General features: G+C 42.2%; 1 protein-coding gene across 5 annotated transcripts in view; it reads right to left on the reverse strand.

The window, feature by feature from the left end:
• The window catches only part of vari (MAGUK p55 subfamily member vari), a 66,914-nt gene extending 46,254 nt beyond the window's left edge, over nucleotides 1–20,660 (reverse strand). Inside the window, exons 1-2 of one of the 5 annotated variants that reach the window (XM_086972414.1) lie at nucleotides 20,627–20,660; nucleotides 5,447–5,827 (exon numbers count right to left, since the gene is read on the reverse strand). In XM_086972414.1, coding sequence (XP_086828540.1) covers nucleotides 5,447–5,531 — 85 coding nt within the window. In that variant the 5' untranslated portion in view covers nucleotides 5,532–5,827; nucleotides 20,627–20,660. Of the gene's footprint in view, nucleotides 1–5,446; nucleotides 5,828–6,189; nucleotides 6,206–6,725; nucleotides 6,741–19,068; nucleotides 20,282–20,626 lie in introns of those variants that run through there. The other 4 variants (XM_022850361.2, XM_086972415.1, XM_022850362.2 and 1 more) reach the window with 4 other exon arrangements.
• Nucleotides 20,661–21,541: the final 881 nt, after the last annotated feature.

Below are 21,541 nucleotides of genomic sequence, written 5' to 3' on the forward strand. Positions count from 1 at the left end.
ATAGGGGATGATGGGGCTGGCAAGGCCAGTGCTGTTGCCTGATAAAGGGAAGCTAATTCGAAAAGATACTGCGTGTCCTGCAAAAAACACTTAGGCATTTTTGAGACATAGGCGAAACAAAAGTTTTGCGCAAGTCAAGTTAATGGATCCTTTCGTACCGAATTTAAACGCAACTACCATTATTTCACTCATATGCGTAATTTATCCAGCACATTTTGTTGCGCTTTTTTTTTTACCGCAATGTCGAAGGTTAGAGAACTATTTAGAGCTAGACAATTCTGGTTTATACATTTGCCATTTTTAATTAAATAACTTGACCCCTTCGGAGGCTATATAGGCCAGTAAGAGCATTAATTTAGCCAAACGAGTGGATATATACTCATACTACTATGTATTTGAATTTTGGTTTTTTGGGGGGGGGGGGGGGGTAAACGCGTCGCCGTAACACGATTAAGCAATTGCTATGGAGGAAACCATGTAGTCGATAAATAATGAAAATCCAGATAATGAAGATCGTGACTCTGACGTAATTAATTAAGTAATCACAGGCAATTATATTAGAATCGTAAGTAACCACTATAGACACACGAGCTCTAAAGCAGTCAGATTGACTTTGCAAAATTGCATGTATGCTATTAAGGTTTCTTACATTTTTCCAACAAAGTACCAATCTCAGATATACAAGTATGTAACCAGTTAATACTTGTATATTTGTACTGCCCGGCGGAACTGAATTAGGATCTCTTAATTAATCATCTTCGACACTTAACGACAATGTAGTATGATTTTTTCAATTGAGACCACGGTTCCTTCTTAGAAGGTAAACATTTTCCTTTCAACATTGTCTACTTCTTCCCACAAATCACTAGGTGCCTATATTGTGTCAGGGCAGAATGGAAAGGTATGTTAGGCACTATGGATTTACTTATCCCCCTGAAACTTGTTTTTCTGTTCGAAAGCAGGTATTTTCATCTCCCCGCTCTACTTCCCTAGGCCTGCTTACAGATGTTGCCCATTCAATAAGATTCGCGGGATTTGTAACGGACCAAACGAGCAGACGGTCGTGTCAAAAACTAAAAGCGTTTAATTACATTTGTTTTGATCTACTCCGTGCGCATATAATTAAAGGCTTATATGTGTTTCTTAAGTGCGACAAAGAGACTTTTCTCAAACCATCGTTGCAGTTACATGACGGGAACAAGTGCCTGGCCCCGTCACGCCTACGTCGTCCAGATAGTATGGACGCCCAAAGGGTGTAAGATCGGGCGCTATCTAATAACTCAGCCAGGTATAGAGAGAGCAATAGTGCGCACGAAACACAACATTTAATTACTATCCGCCGAGCACTGGACAATTTCGAAATAACAACAGTAATAATAATAATAACACAAATATAATAACTATGGTACATCTATGAAACAGCCAGCATCAGCGTTAGACCTATACTGCAAAATGACTGCTTTCTCGATTGTACCAAATTACATAACGGAAATGGTACAACAGGCCTCCTTGATCAAAGTCATACTTAATATAAAATATCTTTGTTGGAAAAAACTGACCAGATGGTGTAATTGCAGAGACGACAAAAGCCATTCTGTGATGGGATACTAAGCAGATCCATAACTCAGATTGCCGTAACATTGTTTTTTTTAATGTCAAAGCTGTTCATAATGCGAAAGAGGGCTTGAAGGCGTGTTCTTTCTTTAAGGGATAGATATCACATCTAGTATAGATGGATTTAGTGCAGATTCTGTTAATTGCTCAATGGCCCGAAATCTTGGACAAGATTCTAACAAATCCATGGTCACCAGCTCTTGAATATCTCAGTATTGCGTAAGATAATTATTAAATAGCACTGGTGTGTTTACACTATTGATGATAAATATAAATTTCACTTAACATAAGTCTCCTCATATTTTAAAACATCAGCAGCATCGTCGCGATATAACCTAATTGAAAACAAAAACAGATCTATAAGAGCTCCGTGTGAGCATACTGCGTAGCACGCCCCACTCTTCGATCACTAAAAGCTCAGCGCTTACGTTAACAGGGGCATGTGGACGACGCTCTGTTAAGAATCTTCCGAATCGTATCGGTGCCCCAAAGGGCTAAATTGCTGCTATGGTTTTTGCCTGCCTGGGCAACGTACCGGCACGAAGATACAAGAGGCACTCTTGCACACAGGCTGTAAACGATGTGTAACAGGACGACCGGGAAACAACTTTCCGGCCTTTTTTTTCCTTTTTTACCCCCTTCCCTCTCTTTTTTCCTTCCTCGCTCTTTACGTCGATGTTGGGCGACCCGTAGTTTGTCGCTCACGCAGCTACTCGCTCTGTCATCCACCCTAGCTTTTCCTCCCCCTCCCCCTCCCCGCCCCCTAAATCCTGTGTGCAAAGGACTACCCCAACGTCGGCCATTAGAAATGCGGTGCGGGTCATCGATCAACATATCCTGCCGAGCTATCAAGCAGCGACGGCTGCTCGCTTTTGGTTGGCGGACCGGGGTCTTCCTGCTAGTATCCGCCACTGCTAAACCCACAGACGATTACAGAGAGAGAAAGAAGGACGATATGGACGTACAGGCGCAGTGGGCTGTGCCTACACTACTTTTTACCTACCGTATAAGGTGAAAACTGTCTACATAACTCTCACTTGCCCATTCCTAGCCCCTCGAATTAGGCGATGAACCACGTGCGAGCAGGTACTTCTTGGCTCGGTGCCTCCGTAAACATACAACGTGCCGTATCTTGTGGGCTACGGACACTCTGCGCATGGAAGGGAAACAAAACATCGGTGCATGAGCGGCGATGAGGCAGAAGAAAACGAAACGACGACAAAAAGGAGAACGCCAGAGTACCTCCTGGCAGACAAAAGAGCATACGCAGCAATTTTGGTGGTCTTCTATTTAGTAGACAGAATAGGACAAACCGTTCCGAGCAAACTCAACTGTATACGAAGATTAATCTTGCGAAATATATTCATTATCGCGGCAAAGTTCTTCTACACTATTGTATATAGTCGTTTTATGCACATTGTGTAGGCAGCGACAAGGGGCTCAAATTGTTGGGGTAAGTTATCAAGTAATTTTTGTATTTTTAGCATGTGATAGCCCTTATATTAATAGTAGTATAAAATCAAGAGTGAATATAAGCAAATATGAAAGTTAAGTGATTCATTATAGTAAACGATTATAAGATGAATATTTTTTTTATCAACTCTTTTTTTATCAACATAGAACTTTGTGGTAATGCGCGTTTTTTTTTTTAATCAAATCGTCTATTTGTGAGGTGTTATTCCTTTCGTATATTTTAGTCCATTCCATGCCACCTACTGTTACAATATGGCCTATAATCTTAATAGTACACTGGATTGGACTTTATTTCTGTACGTCGCGGGAGAAAAACGGAACAACATGTGTGTACATGCATGTACATGTATATACCCATCCTGTTGTAACTTCTTCACCTTAATATCCGATTAAATTGGATGAACTTTAACCCGTCGTCGTTTCCGGCCTCTTAGACCGTCACTTACAAAATGGCGATGGGAAAATACACAAACTTTTCCACTTTCCACTAGCCATCCGCGATGAGTATTATCTGGCCCATTTTACACTGCCTGTTACGTATGAGCTGTGGATTAAGTTCGATAGACGCCCTGTGACTGACGCTCACAGCATGCGACCTGCGGCACGTGATGGTAGTACCTGTGCCGTAAATATTGACGTGTGTATATCCCATTAGCTTGCGAATTCGTGTCCCCTGTCGGCTGGATGCTCACTACTGTTACTGGAGATTATTGGCAGTACCACGCTGAAAACACGAGCGCTTTGCCACAAGCTAGAAGAATTGAAACGTTTCAGCCGTTCCCTATTCATCGTTGGCTTTATTCTCTATAGACGAAATAGTGCTACTCATAGTCTCTTAACATTTAACGTTAATTTGGCAGAGGGTTGCTCAGCTGGGATTTGGAATCTACCAGGTTCGGTTTGGCCCTGGGCATCCGTTAAGTTGCTAGGTTACTACATTGGACTCAGCGTGCCCCTCCAACGTTACTCTCCTAGTATGCATTCGTTTCTTCAATGCAAGGCTTGTCAGACCCCACTATACGTCATATAGCCCTCATATAAGCCGTATCACCGAACTGACGAACCCTTCGCAGTTGAATAGCCGTTTCTATAAGACATCGTTGATAGTAACGAAGTCCTATCACCGTGCATCCACGAAATTTGATGTCGGATGGGGGGTAATGCAAATGTCTGATGGACAATTCAGCCCGTGATTTTGAATTCCTTAAAACGCAAAGGAAAATACCTTTTTTGCATTCACTTCAGGGTTCGGCACTTTGTTGATCGACGCTTTACTAGCTAATATCTTAGCTTTGTGTCAGTTTCTTGGCGACGGTTTATAACATCAGTATGTCTATCCGTAAATCCGACGGACGCGTTTGAAGTATCTGTACGATAGTGGGAGCACAGGCAGAGATTTTTTTTGCTGTTGGCCTGACAGCCGGCTGAGAGATGTCTCGCAAATATGCCAGACATGGCGCTCAAAATAGGCAGCGAAAGCGACACGAACAGCGAGTCACATGAGCTGCCTGGTTATTAAATATGGAAAAAAAAACCCACACGCAAATGAGATTTGAATTGTGCGCGTTGAAAATGTTTAAAGACAAGGTCCCTAACATCTAATAAGCAGAATATAGGGAGAGACCGTATTTATTCCCCCTAAAGGAACTAAAACGTGTGGTGTCACGAAACTTGGATGCCCTCCTTCAGCTTCTTTGTATCATAGGATAAATGGACATTTGCTACCTTTCATGCAATATAATATGGCCTATGACACAGCACGCTGTGGGCTTCAAAATCGATATTATAATCCGGATAACTAAATAGACATGAACGCACTTCAATACACCGTATCTCACGTTAGCAAAGCCTGAAACTACAAAGGCAGATTCTCTCTTCAATGAAAGAGCCTTCTAAATAATTTTAACAAGTAATTCTTATAACAGCGAACAGTGCACCTAGCGTATTTGAGTACGAGTAAACCTTAATGCTGATTAAGCGTTTTAAAACGATAATGAAAAAAAAAAGAAAAGAAAAAGCTTTTATCCAAAAAAGCGTGATATATTGTCAAAAAGGGAAAACGTACGAGCCAGCCATACGCCCGAATAGATAGTTACACATATGCCCTTGACTACTTCAGAGCCACCTGGTAATTATGTTGATAATAATAATAATCAAAATTATAGTAAGGTATAGAACAGATAGTGGCGTTGGAAATCTAAAACCGAAACTTCTCTGCTGCCTCAATAATGTGGGGCTCATATAAGCTATTGCGCTATCGTAATTGCAGTACCATATATAGAATTACTGTTTTAGATAATAACATTACTGTTTATTACACTCTTTATCACTGTACAGTTCCGGCAGTTTTGTTACTTACATGTCGAGGGCTTGTCAAGCTGCTCCATACTGCGAAGCAGTCGACGGCGATCCTGCCTTCGCAGGATGGCGTTCAAAAGGACCATCTCGGTTGTCTACATGTTTGCCTTTCTTCTATCGTCTCATGTGGGACTCGTTTTTCTGTTCCCGGCCCTTATCCGTCGCTGCTTCTTGTTACCCTCTACCAAGTGTTCAAAGCACTAAGCCTCCCAATAAATCGTCGATGTCTTCTTTTTTTTTTGCTTCTGCTACCAATGCCATATGCAATTCAGTAACCGAGAGGGGCTGTGCGCTACGATTTTCGTGTCGCTCCGAACTGGTCCCATGAACGGCACAGCAGCAGTGAGACCAACAGCTACTGGATCTGCATGCTAAATAAGTTCTGAAACGAAAATCATACTTTCGTCAGTATGTGACATGGTCGAATATGTATGCATAAAATTTACCTGAAAGCCGACTCGTTTACGCGGCACTCCTAAGTAGGGCTAACAGAGCTAGAAAACCAGAAGTCAGGGTCGAGTCAGGGGAAAACCAGGGTCGAGATGTTCTCGGTTAGCGTCGTACGCGACAATAGCCGCTGATCTATATGTCAACGACTGAAAGAGCTCTAAAAATGAAGAAATATGACTTAATCCCCCTTTGCAGCTATGTCACGATCTGAAGCTAGTTCAAGTTGGCATGGAATTCTATTGAGCACCCGCTTATGGAAACGGTTAAATTCTCATTTTACCATAATGAATTTACCGATGCAAATTAAGCACGAATATATTATCTAAGTGCCCTTAGAGATGGTGTTTCGAAATGCAGCCACAGTCGTTGACTTCAAAAGGGAGCCATTCTGGTTCCGTTGAATAACCATTATAATTCCGTCTTGAGAACGTCACCGCACGGCGCATTAAAAACATCGCCATATGCCTTGCCACGGGTGTGATGTGGACCAGCGATCAGAGCTGGTACGATGTCCTTAGGTGGCGTGCGTCGGGCCTTCGAGGTGCGTAGTAGACAGATAAAGCAGCGTTGTACAACAGAAGCTCTGCAGCATGCAAGAACCAGCTGGCCGCGAAGCACGGGAGAGTCGTCTCACTCCATATTCGTGTACTCTTTTTATATTAGATGAGCTTAGAAACGGCGATCTCATTTATTTTTCAGCACAATACGATTATACAATAGTAGTTTTCATTATTCAAAAAGTTTGCACACCGGTCACAGTATAATTGCATAGAGCGGGCTCTTTATTATAATAAAATACCAACAATGGCAAAAACGGCTACTTCCACAACCTTGACTGACACGTCCGCGGAGATTACTTCTCTAGTTTCGAATAGGTTCCAGGAACGCTTTAATGTACAATAACCTGTGATGTGTCCTTGGCTTGTTATCTTTATGGAAAAATGCAGCGCTTTGCAGCTCAATAGACTCACGAGGGACATCGCATTTCGCTGCTACTTATTTAGGAGGACAGCCCGGGATATTTTATGTATTCATACATTCTATGATGAAATGGAAACCATACTAGTAAGTTACACAACCAAAAATAGCAAAATGCAAGCACTATGAACGTTAAGTTGATACCTAACATTCAACAGAGTCAGTTCTGAGATTTAGATAGGGATCAAAGCCTTTCTGTGTAGGATTACACGGTAGCTGACTGCCATCTAGGAGATAAACGGCGTTACCCAGAAGAAGATATAGTTTTATTGTTTCTTGGCCAGGATGCAGTGAAATTAATCGCCTCTTGGATGACAAGCACATCTGTTGCCTTATCTATTTCCATACAGATATAATAGATACTTGCATGCATGCACGTATCTATTGTGTCTGATAGAAACAACTTCGAATGGAAGCTAGAGCTTTTGACAAAATATAATGTATACAAGGGACCTTAGACAAGAATGCAGGTGAACACTCCTCTGGAAATCCCATGCTAATTTAGGCCCAAAACTTTAAAAGAGCATAAATGGGTTTGTGCTCAACGGTAATGTTTTCCATGACAATAATAGAGTCCAGAACAGCTCCAAAACGATAGTTTCCCACAGCCCAGATCGGAGATACAATACTTACCCGAAAAATGAAAATATAATTCCTTTCTCAAAAGACCTTGTAATAATGATGAAAGAAGCCATCCTCGAAGTTAAAAACCTCGGCTAGTTCCTTAAAGGTAATTGAAGATAGACTGCGAGGTGTGAGGCTCAACTATCGGTCAACCTTATCGAACATTTGTGTAGGGGCAAAGTTGACGTTACTGAGGCCCGTACGGTCTTAGTCGATAGCATCAGAACAAATCCCATTAGGAGAAGTAGTATAATTTGGAGTAGTTTAAGAGTATCATCGTTTTTCTATATAGTTAGTTGCCCGTAAATCGTTCTATACCAACGTGGCCTCATTTGCGCATGTTTAATCGTTCAACTGTGTATCGAATGCCATAGGATCCTTCATGTTAAGTCCTGATTCGACCTGGCGTCATGGGCAGGGTTGTTGCAAACCGCAATTTTTTGTTGAACAACTTTGCGTAGGAACTATTTGCATAGTAAAGCATACTATGCTACTGTGAACTAGGCATAGTAAAGCCGTAGTTGGCTTTAAAATTTGCCATATGAGGCGTTCGGATCCGTCAGAGTTCGATAATAATAATTAAAGACTAAAAAAAGATTAGGAATCTCTAGGATATTCATGCAATGTAATTGAGTATTAGGTTGAGAAAATAACTCTAGAAAGACAGCAAATGCCTGTGCCATATTCCTAGTCTCTGTGTCCGCACTCACCAAGCACAGTTGGCAATAATCCGTATTCATTCCTATCTTACCAGTAGGGGCATTGTACTATAACTCGAATTCAAGAATTTTAGCTACGACGCTCCATTAACCCCTTGCCAGGTGCTCAGCCACTTTCTTTAGAGGCGAACAGCAGTAGGACGCCTTGTTGGACTCCAGGCGGGCGATGAAAAACAAAACTCTACCTTATCTGCTCTTTGTTTAATATATCAGCCGATTTGCGGAGCTGTGTGGCAGCTTCCGACCGCGTGAGTGAGGAAGCGCTGAAGATGTCCGAACACCTTCGAGGCAAAAGGTGATGACGTTGTCCGTAGCCTTGAAAATGTTTGCCTTTTATAGAGATATAGTAATACAGTATACAGCGCGCCCTTAATTGCTATTAGATAGCGAAAAGTGATTGATGCATCTTCACGTATGCCTAAAATTCAAAGACGCGTGGACGCGATAGGCGGTTTCTGTCAACACAGAAATGGCCTTTTTGTAAATGCCTGGAACATCTTTGACTTGCGCAACTATGCAATATGGAGAGCTCATATTGCTAAAAGCCTTAGGACAATAAAAGGATCTGTAATAACAAAAGATGTTTTTCTTAATCGTTTGCCATTTCTCGTGCGCTTCATTGTTTCCATTTGAGCACGCGGTTTAGCCGGATTACTCGACCTTTTCGGAAAATATCAAAAAGAAAGATATTTTTCACGCCATAAATTCATGCGCCTTTTGGCGTGTCTCTGACATATGTGCCTATAGTTCTGCATAGACGTTTTGCTTAAGAACCCTAATACATAAGCAAATATTTGATCTTAGCCTGATCAGAGCGGTATTCGACCACTGTGTTGACTTTAGCTTAAGAAATGCTTGCAATGTGACATGTATTAAGGAGGCTAGATCGCTCTACACCGTCAAACTTTCCGCTGATCGCATCTTCCGCGTGCTTGAACAGTCTGCGATCAGAGTTATCGTGTGATTCTTCACACAAATCCGCCGAAACTTCGTGACTAAGTATTAAGCATCAGTTAGCTAAACTACACGGAACTTTTTCGTACGTAGAGCTGACAAGTTTGAATCTGCGGCAAGTTTGGCATCGTGCCACAATGTACCTTCGTGCACTTTGGTCCATGCTAAATTAGTCTTAAACGTACTGTATGCTAGCGAAGATAAGCGTATTATTTCTACCGTATGAAGTTGTACGATATGTATCTATATGACAATGTTTATAGAAATATGTAAACGTTAATTGCGTCTTTTCTATTTAATTCTATGATACGAAATATTCGAGCCTAGATGAAGAAGGATGGACGGAGGTCGTTTGTAGAAGTTGTGAAAGCAGATTTTTTTTTTATAGGAATTGCTGATTAGACATTGCATATGTAACATTTAATAAAAGTTATTCGTAAAAATAGAATACAAGAAAAGAAATAACTATAGCCGATGATAATCGATGGTCCCATTGCGCAAATCAAGGACAGCTTTTAGGACATACGATAATCAGTGACGTTTAGATATTATTCAGCCAATCAAATTAGGGCCCTAGGAGCTAAACAGGGCCCTACATTGATTAGTTGCTATTGTAAAACACCATATATAACGCTCTAATATCAATATACACTGGATACAATCCATTCCACGTATTCGCCGTAGCCTAAATAAAGAGAATATACTTAGCGGAAAGCGCCATCGAAAAATCATATTCTCTCCATATTTCATGTGTATCTTGCTAGCATTATAAAAAGCTAACCCTTAATAAAGGCAGAGCTACAATTTATAACGATTTTACCAACGCTTGAACTGACTTGGGACTACATATTCATCGTCTATGAATATGCTGAACGGCGATGAATACGAAAATTAAAATCCAACAAAAACAACTATCGTGCGGTTAAGTTTTAGGTTCGAATCTAGACAAATGCCTACGATATTAGACGGAGTTGCCTGAAAATACTGAGCAAACTTACCTATAACCTTTTACACCTCGTTCTCCCTTTAAATTAATTCCTTTAATGAATTTGACCATCTCCTTCAGTAAATTTTGTCCTGTCATTCCAAGCATGATAAACAATAAAAATTGACTGAACATTAACGACTCGTGCTTTAAGCGCAGTCCCAGTTATTTTTCAATCACATAAATATCGTATCTTGTCCACGCTATCACCAAGCTAAATTCCGAGGACCCACCCCCCTCCCCCCAAACTACCTATATATACAATCCTGTCGTACACACGTTCAATCTAAACAAAATAACATGGTAATAAGCGTCACACGTCAGCGTTCGCTCCCCCCACCTTTCCGAGAGCATTATGTGAGAACCCCGTCCGCTGTAGCGGCGTCGGTTCACTGTTATGACCTTTAAATCAGGACCAGGCTTTATCTCCTCGTCCACCCTTTACCAGTCACCTCCCGTCCAATCCCCGGTGATTAAAGCAGTCGAATCACGCTAAGGGAACATTAAACGTCAGGATAGAGAGGGATAACCGGGTAAGCTAGCCAGAGCTGTCTGTAGTTCTGCGCCCAACAAACTCACGGATGACGCCTTCGGATGCCGCGCGTCCAATGGCACTTGCAGTTAGACCACGTTGGTATAGCGTCACATCTTTACGCCGCACGCGAGCCTTCATTCCGACACATATGGTGGATGTAACCTTCTGCGCGAGATTTTGCTTTCTGTACCCCATCTCTACCCTCCATGTCGTTAATGCGTGCGGTTCTGTTGAGATTATAAAACACTTTTGGTGATGACGATCGGGTTAGCAAGGGATCGATTCGTTATTGGCATTGTTCGTATAATTAGCTAATTTTGGAAAATGGCAGCACATCACCACACACATACGGGTGGTAATTATGAACTAAATTGAATGCATGAATATCCGAGAGCAATTGGCACCTATTTCTAACGAAGCAAATTGATTCACTCGTTGGCGAAAAGAAATAAGAAGGAATCCATATAACGCAAACGCAATCAGATTTCAACAATGCGATTTTTAAAAAATACATTTTCTAAAGATTTTTTGGTATTTGTAGTCAACGGGAAGACGAAATGACATTATGTCATCTAAATCAGCCCCACAATCGACATATACTCTACCGAACGTTTGAATTAACATACGCTTTAGGATAACATAAATAGTAATATTCGGCACCCATGTATTCAACGCGCATGGCCCTTGGGCCGTGATGGCTATCATGGTTGATCTTGAATTTGTCCTCTCTGCTTCGTGATACGAGTGTGACAAACGCGGTACATAGTTCCCTACGGCTGGCTCCAATTCAACTCAGTTCATCCATACCTTTCTGTCTGTTCATCATCGTGCTTCTTGCTCACCACCTCAACAGCGAGATACAGGCAAGCTACAGTGGATGTAACTACGGTGGCCGCTGCCTTTGTTTGACGACGGGAAAACGCCGGCCAATACCAGTAGCGAGTCGGTCACCTTGCACTGGTGGCATCCAAGTTATTCCTGCGTAACCAGCATTCTCCTTACTGATAGCCAGTTCCATTTGCCGCCTTCACGACACACATACGCACCGGTGGCACCCTTATCGCTATAGCGAACAATGGCGAGCTATTTCCTTTGCTCTGAGAAATGCCAACCGACAGACCTCAGACAGATTGAAAGACTAGGCCCTACAGAACTCGTATTGATTATGGTATCTTGCTTCAACAGCAGCAGCAGCACCACCTCTGACTCTAGTATCAGTTGTCTCTGTTAGCGAAGTCGTCATTATCCTAGCGTTGCCGGGCGCCCAGCGCAATAAGACGGGACTTGCAATGGCTCGGCTGACCTAATCGTCCGGGGGACAGATGGGTTCATCTTGCATTGCCTTCCGTGAACATCGAATAGGCAGGAAAAGGCATAGTAGTAAGCTGCAGGCCGTAAGTCAACCGGTTTCTATATGTAGGTCGACTGGCATGGGATCACACTGCCCCTCGCCCTTCAATATCTTTGTCAGTCTCAACCATTATATTGCTGTGAAGCGAAGAAAGTGGCTGACACTTTGGCGTACTCGTGTTCATTAGGTCGCATTATAGGTATAAGGTGGGTAGTTGAACTGCGAGCAGAACTATACGTTTTCGCTTTTACTGCACTAGATAGGACTGTTCCAAGAAGACAGTTCGACGATAGCCTGATTCGAAGTATATGCTGAGGAAAATGAGCCTCGGAAGATCAACAACACGGTTAGGATTTCGGTCATGGAAAACTAAAATTTAAGCAATAGGATTAGTAAGGAAGCGTAAAATATGGCCAGTTGGCATTCTCAATGTACGCGCATTAAAATTTAGACCATCACTATAGGTGAAGTCTGTATTTTAGTTAGCTTTCATGAAAAAAACTCGTACGAAAAAATGCTATATCCCATGTCGATCATTATTTGGCAACAATTAAAAATAAAATTTTTTTAAACATAGTGGGATTCCTGTTCGAAATGTTAACTGAATCATGCCTGATGAAATTTCAAATGGTAGTGTTATTATCGATCGTCGATCGGCTAGAAACACGGACGCATGTAAATTACATACTCTATCCCGTTGATACGTCTAAATCGAGGCGGAGACACGTGATTTTGGAGGAAGCCTGGCTTAAGATAAGCCCGCTATATACGTACATCCGTAAGATGAAGAATAAACCATCTTTAAACGATGTCTTCAAAACGATAGCATTTCTGTTATCGATCGCCGCTAGTCGAGGTCGCTTTCCTCTCCTACCAGTGATTAATGCATATATCACTATCCGATTTTACGACACGAACGTGTATAAAAAAAAAAGCCATAATTCGAACGATACTGAATGAAAAATGAGTTGACAATACCCACAGGGAAACACAGTGAATTGGGTTGCCAAAGGCGGAAATTAATTATTGTCGTGTTTGGGCTGCAAATGGCGAAACAGGAATTGGCTACTTATCGTTTAATGAGCCCTAAAAACTTCTACTACAAGTTTGAAATATTTTTTTTTTCAGTTAATACCATTTGTAATCGGTAACCGCAAACGACCTTGGGCTCAGCTACCACCGCCGCCAACAAATGGTGAAACCATGTCCTGGTTTGTGACCTCAAGTCAACTGAACAAAGACTTATCTTTAATAGAATAGTCAATATTGTTCGCGTTTAAAGTGTAATATCGAGGCAAACGATTTTGCCTCGAAAATCCTATATTTACTAGACTCGTTCTGTCTCAAGCTTTTATACGTAATGTTGGCTTTTGTTTTCGAAAGGTTCCATTGAGCCACAACATAGAGCGGGACATATTTGCCGAAAGTCACGTGCGGATCGACGTCTGTTGGCAGGACCACGGTGCGTTTCATATTCAAGAAAATAGATATAGGTCTCCTTTGGCAATTCGATAATTGGTCGACTAATGCTTCGTTTACTTGCTCGTACTGCACAGACGTATACTTACTCGGACAACGGTTCTTATTACTATTCACTTCACGGAAGCAGTAATGCCTCACGGGACAATGTGATGCTCATCAATAACAACTGCGTTTCGTTAGAAGCTGTCGGAGCTACCTTTATCGATGAGTTTTATCGGTCTGCTAATGAGACCGCTTGCGCAGGGCCCAAACAGGTAAAGCTGCAAGGTTCCGCCTGCGATTCGTCTCTCAATTAGATGATAAAATCACTCAGAAAAAAAGGCATCGGAATTGACTTCGGCAACTTGAGATGTCACCCATAACAAACTTGAGCGTCGTTGTAAATATATAAGCTGGGCTGACTTTCCTAGACCTGGTAGAGGCTTTCGTGAAAGACCATACTCTTTACTATTGTAACGCATATGTGCTTTTTAAAAGTTCCAATGATGAGCTATGAGGAAGTTCTTATTAAGTAAGCTTCACATGTAAGTAAAGACAGTTTTGAAGGTTCCTAAGAAAGGCTGAACTTATCGAGCAGGCTAACTAAGCCGTACTAGTGCTTTCCACCTAGTTATCCAGCGCCTTAGAAAAATGTTTGAATTTAATTTGCTATTTTCAAATCAAATACCTAGTATATTTAATGTCTCTCTTCAGCTTTTGATCGTAGGGTTAATGTTCGTACCTCCCTTTTATATATTTAACTGCAGTATCCACAATGGTCGACCAGCGAGAGTAGAATTTATTGACGATTGTATAAATCATTAGGTAATAGTCATTCAGATCGTCGTCTGATATATATCTAGCACAGCTGCGAAGAGCTTCGCGTCAAACTAATGGTTATGCCGGCCTACTCAGCCAGAATCAATACAATCTTTATTGAAATTGTTGCTTGCTCACCTTCGCTCCTACTAGGCCGTCCATTCTGCTAATAAAACAGTGATGTGCAAATGGGCGTAAATGTCTACTTTTAGTGTTTCTAACAACAGCTACCATTGCTAAGGTTTGCCGACAAAGCCTTTTCTCTGCACTTCTGAAATATCCTTTTCTTCGCATACGCATCGATCCATAGGGTTGGCGGTCATAAATAACGTACATTTAAAAATATTGTCTTCCTTGTATACATGATGATGTCGATCGTCTGCGCTTAATTGATTGACACAGGTATCCTGTGTTGTTGTCGTCGTCGTCGTCTGACGACGACGACGACAACAACCAAACTCAGAAGTTTTTGTTAGGTAACGCTACGGAGATCTACAAATCCTCTACTATTAGCCAGTATCTTGGTAAAAAAAAAAGCCTACGCTTCTGTTGAAACGAGGCTCATTTACGCATTAAGCTTTTGTTGTTGTTGTTATTATCTAGTTTTTTATTATCACAATACTGTCGATCTGTTTCGTCAGCACAATTGTCATAGTGACGTTTCATTGACACATTCAATTTGCTAACCGTTTGAATCCGTTGTTTTGGATAGCATTGAGAACGACCGGAGAAATCAAGCTTTATTTAATTGGTCAGCTTATATTAGCACTTTTTTATAATGTAGGCTCTGTTTCGGATACAGTCTAGCTGCCCGATTGGTCCAACTGGAATCTCCATAAGAATTACGTACGGCCGAAACAGTTCAGCCTATGTCCCGTACAGGTTTTATCTAATCTATTGGTCGATATAAAAATAATAGGGTAAAGTATTTTTCTATAACTGTATAGATATATATATATATATATATATATATATATCAGAAGTTTACATATCAACAAACGACGTCACACAATTAATTTCAGGACAAAGCGCAACTTTGGCATCAACGGTGGGGCATCATCTTATCGCACGGACGAAACACGAAGCGACCCATAGGCCAATGGGTACCAGTCTCTTCTGGATTTTTTCTAGTAAAAACATACAACGTTTTGCGTGTCGCTGCTGGTTAATATTTTGGAATAGTATCAACAGTAGGTACAATTCCCATACTACCAGCATTAACGCCAGGTTAGCTGAGAACACCTGCATATCCGTTTGAGACGAAACGAACCGATAGTTAGTCAAAAAAAAAAAAATTACTGTTACACTCACTATTTAACATTCAACTGCGCGTGTGCTAAAACAATAATGTGCAGATGCTCATGAGTAACTGGGGTCGTTCCGAGGCGGCAGAATGAAGACTGGACGATATGGCACCGTTTTGTACTAGTCAGCTACGAACTGGGAGACAATAGCTATTGAGATCGTTAGAGGTAACACGATTCCGTTGGGTTCTATAGTATACATTATCCATATGTTGCACTGGTTCGAGATGGTGGATTGTGCTCACTAAGTGCAGACCCGTTAATGGTAGGCTAATTTTACGTGTGGCCCACTTAGGGACACCCGTACGAACCTTGAAGTTTAGAATGTGTCTAGTAGATCTCTGTCTTATAGTCATGTGTGTCTGCAGCTCCGGTTGTTTCGTGTTTCAATTATTTATGCTACGAAACGGCGATTGAGGGGTGGCGTGATCTACTTAGCGGTGTCGTTTCAGCGTTTGTACATATCTTATATTCTGTTCTGGGCACGGAGAATGACTGTGCTAACATTTTCTAGAGCCAGCTAGTTGACCTTGATTTTTTTGCAGTTAAAACATGGCAGAGCATGACAAAATCGATTATTTTACTATAAGCCGTTATCGATTTTTAGCTCTAGCTTGTTACGTCCTTCAGTGACAGGGAGTTGAGTTTAGTTATCACTAAACATTAAAGCAATTTGGGTTGCTGGAGAATCTATATAGAAAGTTAAGTACCGCCTACGAATAGCATAACTTCTTGCATTTATACGAATTTTACGAAAAGCCTTCTACACGCTGAATCAAGCAGAGTTTACTTGACCTTATTTACCTAGTTTTACCTTCTTAGCTATATATCTAGTCATCGACGTAGCCTACCAGGTCACTCACATGCTGTCCGAAATATAAATTACTAGGACGAATGGTGTATGCGAAAAGATGCTTATAATTTTAAAGCTACCTTGAAGAATCCACTACGAATGGAATCGAAGCGCACTCAGCCAATATTACCAGGTAGAAAATAGGTAAGGACTACCTAGCTATGAAAGTCGCTTCAAGTAAAGATGTCTGATTACGAAATATAATAGAGAAACGTCACACCCGTAAGCTTTCCGTATCAGCAAAAGACGGTTGGTCACGTCAGATATCTCGGCTCTGCGGATCAGTTCGGTTATTTAACTGATGTAATACATGAACAAAAAAAAAAAACAAAATGCACAGTTTTGATATAAACGCTTTTTCGAGTACATACAAAGTAAACGTTCGAGTTCGAGGCACCGTTTATACAGTTAGACAATATGTTAAGTGCATTGGGTTGTCATATGTTTCTGCAGCGTGCCAGCTGGCTATTGATAGTGTGTGTTTCAACGATAGCCAGGCAATGCAATATGTGAGGTATCACATCACGCGGTTCCCGTACCTCGTCTGTCAATAAACTTCCACTATGATAGAACAGTTCCAATCCGTATAGTTTTTTTTCTAACTGACGATTTAAATAACAGCCTTCCCCTAGCTTCCTCGCCACCGGTAATGAAACGTTGTGCGGTCGATCTATTATGCCCTGTTCTAGCGGCACAAACAATAGCCAAATCCCGTTAGCGCCTTAAAGGGTGATCAATAATTTGTTTTCTTCTCATTACATTAGGCTAAACCCACGAAGAAGGCCAGAGACAATTATTTATCAGGGCGTACAGAACGAAGACGTTCTTTCACACCCATCTTGTAGCCTTCCACAAGTTGTAGCGTAGTACCATCAGTAAAAAGAGCGATAACAGTAGCACGAACATAGACTACGTTACGATTGTGACCGTTGACGTTTCAGGGTGGGGCGACTGCAACAGACTTGCACCGAACACATATCCATTTGTTTTTCGCGCTAGCAGCGTGACGTTCCACGAGTCGGCAGAGCAATACCAGAACAAAAATCGTCATGAAGACGGACTTCATGCGACCGCATTGTGACAGAGGGGTCTGCCAGAGAATTTAATGGCGCGCCCGTTGCGCAGGTGGGCGATTCGTAGCGAAAGTCACAGTTATCATCTTGCTGCTGTTGTGACGTGAGTGACAGGGAAGACCTAGGCAGATCGTAATAAATTTCTGCTAACTGTAACAGTTTACCTCTAAATTTCTGCAAATGTGGTCCATTACGACTATGCTATGAGAGGAGGGTTTCGTTTTCCTTTCGCTTTCTGTCTACCGACCGTGAAAGAGGCAGACATTTACCTCTGCCGAACAACGTTTTTCTCAGTTTATTCTTGTCGAGTTGACCACAAAATGTTTGTAGAAAAGGGAAAGCAATGAGGCAAGACTGTTACAGTCGCATGGTTGATTCATCACATTTGTTTAACTACTCACACGGTTTAAATGGTAGCTTTGAAGAGAACTCTATCATTAGCAAGGGCAGCAAGTCCCACCAATAGTCTCAGTCTTAAAATCAACTATGTTAGAATGTTCTTACCTGTTACATGAGCAACTCGTGACGTATTGCGCATACAGAAAAATACGGCTCGATAATCGAAGCAGAAGAATACTTTCTTCTTGGGTCGGTTCCAAAGGGGGGGGGGGGGGCATGAAGTAAATGGATGTCAAGGCTCTATAAAGAACGTATTGTCATCGTAATGTTTGCCAGTGTATTATCCTAGGCTGTTTAGGCTGAAGGGGTCTGTTGAGACTAGCTGAAGGAAAAGGAACAGTCATTTCGATGAGTGGCTATTAATATGATGAGCAACCGTGGCGGTCGTACAAGGCATCGATATGCTTGAATTGTTCTCAGCCGTAAGACTCGGGGCGACTGATGATCGCTAATTTTTTTTAGCAGCAAACAACTGTGTTTCATACGCTCGTATTGATGGGCAGAAATATACCCAAACGTATGATATACTTGTGTGAAAATGTTATTCTAGCGTAACAGTGGCGTCCGTTCTTCTGTTCCTTTAATGAGCATAAAAGTTCAGAACCGACAATGATTGAATCCACTATGATGCTGTTTTGTAGAAAAAAAACCCCAAAAAAAAGATGTACGGTGGATTGGTCAGTCAACATCATTATCACTGTCATAGTTTTGAACTGAGCAAATAACAGCGTAATACTAATTCAACATATTCAAAACCATGTTTGTCGCAGAAATGCTAACTAACTTTGAAGATTTCAAGTTGAAATTATATTTACCGGTTGTAAAAGGCACTATACAGAACAATATAGAGAGTTACGTCACCAGAAGAACAAAACTTTGCACAGCGTTTCTACAAGTTCATAGCTCGGAGCTTGCTTTCTGTTCTGTAATACACAGTTGCAATCTACGATGTCCAGGGCAGGTCTTTTTGTCTGGCGTAAACTCTTTCGTGTGTTAAAGCTGTTTAAATCGGAAAGAGCACTATGTACAATACGCCTACGGTCTAAAAGATAAAGAAAAGAAAATCTCTAGCGAGCAATCCACCTTAGCTTCCCTCGAATTCTGTAAGCGGCTCTCACCTAATGACTTGACGATATTTACGTATTGCGCTCAGTTTAAACGTCGCTGTTGTTACTTTTTTTTGTCACACAACTCAACAACACTTCCACAAGTCGTTCGTTCGAATTCTTTCGGTGAAGCTTCCTCCATACATCGATGAATGCGATCCACCCAAGCCACCAACACGAGACCGCGAGATGGATTGGGAGTCTCCCAGGAGTTGCTTCGCAACGCAAAGAACTTCCCACAAGCGTACTTAGTTATACACTGTCCGTTACCTTCTCTATGAACACTTATACTTTACATAGATACACACCGAGCATTCGCAGTTACCTCAGCATCGCCCATCTGAGTTCGTTGATCACACTACACTGAACAACACCTAACAACAGCCAGACTCATCGGTTGAAGTAAATGGGTTCATTTTGCAAACCTGACGTTCGCATTCTACTATTATTTCATTCGTCGTTGCTCGCCTATTGTAGAATATGTCGTATATAATCAGAAGCCATTTTCCTCATTGCAACGGAATATCGCTAGCAGGTTTGGACGGACAGACCTATCGGTTGCGTCTCTTCCGCGCACGACACAGACAAAAACCTATAGTGGCTGCGTGCGCGGCCCATTGACGTGTTCTAGCGGACAGATTATCACCGCAGCTATCCTGACCGTCATCTCAAATCGTCGATTTCCGTATAAATCGCTTGTGTTTAGGCGGATATGGAACCGAACGCCGGAGCGCTCAAGGAGTATTGTTATCGTGAACGACTTCAGCGTCCGATACAGCGGAAAAGTTGACTAGGCAAGCAGGCGGTTAAATCGAAACGACAGCAGCAAGATTAGCAACTAGGTCACCAGTTACAATGAACATGGACGACGCTAATCAATGCACAATAGGTAAAACTATCGTTCGGAGACGACGTTTCCCTTTGTGTCTGCCGTTTGCCAAACAGTTGTTCCTTTCATTCCATTTGTGCCGACTAGCGCTCCTTTTCTGCTCTATCGGGCTCGACGCCTCCACTGGCGTAACACCGGAGCCGCTGCCTCGGTGAGACACACTGAATCGAGCAACGTTAAGCGACAGCGATTTCGTAGGCCAGTCGGTGCGGTTCACAAACGAGCTCTCGTTGGCTCCGTCTCTGGTAGCTACTGCAAAGCGGCGCTCCAAAACAACTCACGGACGCGCACACGAGTGCGCAGGCCCACACACACACACACGCACCCACAGACGCCACACAAAGTCCAGCATAGAGACGCACTACGAGGCAGCAATAGGCCAACATGGAGCCCTAGCAGTGGCGACGGCGATTATGCCAGCCGTGGCACAACAGAGCTCACGTCCTAGCGCAGAGCATGGCCACAGCTTTCGCGCATGAGCGGAACGAATGTGAAGTCGCTTCGTCAACGAAGGACAGAGAACTGATGCATGGAAGACTGGCAATAGCAAATAGATTAACAGACAAACATAACGTAACCTGGAGAGAAGGTCTTACATCACAGCTCAGATTACCCGTTCAGTCTTGCTGATGCTGGTTCGTCCGTACCTGTGACTACTTCTCTTCGACGTAGGGCACTTACAGCTGTATGGAGTGAATACGAGCAGCAATAAGATGACTTCGTTGTCCACGACGCAGTCTGTGGGATGACGGAGCATCAAGAAATCTTGGAATCAGGGACGAGGGAGAACGTTCGCAATAAAAGGACAACTAGGAGACGAAGGGGAGGAGCTGAAGGAAAGTCGGAATCGTCAACTTTTGCGTTACATGTACATGCGTACGATGGGACGAATGACGCTGCTACGATAGCGCCAGCCATGATTTTAAACTTTTGTGTCGAAATAGCGGTTCATTATAGCAGAAAGGCGTATGGTAGTGAAGGTTAGTTTTTGCGGACCACATGGTATATAGTTTATCACCGGTACTCGTATCTCCACTTGAAAGGAAACGCACAAGAGAGATTATAATGTAAATGATTTCTTACAAAACTATACACCATGCACTTCTGATAAAATGCTTGTAGGCTCCGTTTAAGACCAGCGCTAACGTACCAAGCTTGCTTGCTATGACTAACATCATCATAGTAGAACAATAACCTCATCTGAAGCGTGTTGATATAACGTTACGAAAACAACACAGTGTGTTTTGGTAATTCATTTTTCGAAAGGACAACGAGTGGCTAAAATATGAGTCGCTCCTGTTGTTAAGAGATGAGCTTTCATGTTCTGTCCTAGTGTTTGCAGGCCCGCTTTGTCACAATGCTACGCTCACACACAAATTTGACTGCGCTGCCCCGAAGTGCCTCCAAAGGTCGGTGACCTGACGCTGATGGCTAATGGCAGCTTTTATCACTGCCGATTATGTAATTATACCAAAGGATCGACAACGCTAAAACGCATAGTAGAACTCTATGTACCGATAGGTCTTTTTGTTGAGGGCAACGGAACTGCTAAATATGACACTGATCGAAAGTTTGTTGTCGGCCTACGATCGTAGC

Source organism: Varroa jacobsoni, unplaced genomic scaffold, assembly GCF_002532875.2.
Source record: "Varroa jacobsoni isolate VJ856 unplaced genomic scaffold, vjacob_1.0 scaffold_1457, whole genome shotgun sequence".
NCBI classification, from domain to species: Eukaryota; Metazoa; Arthropoda; class Arachnida; order Mesostigmata; family Varroidae; genus Varroa; species Varroa jacobsoni.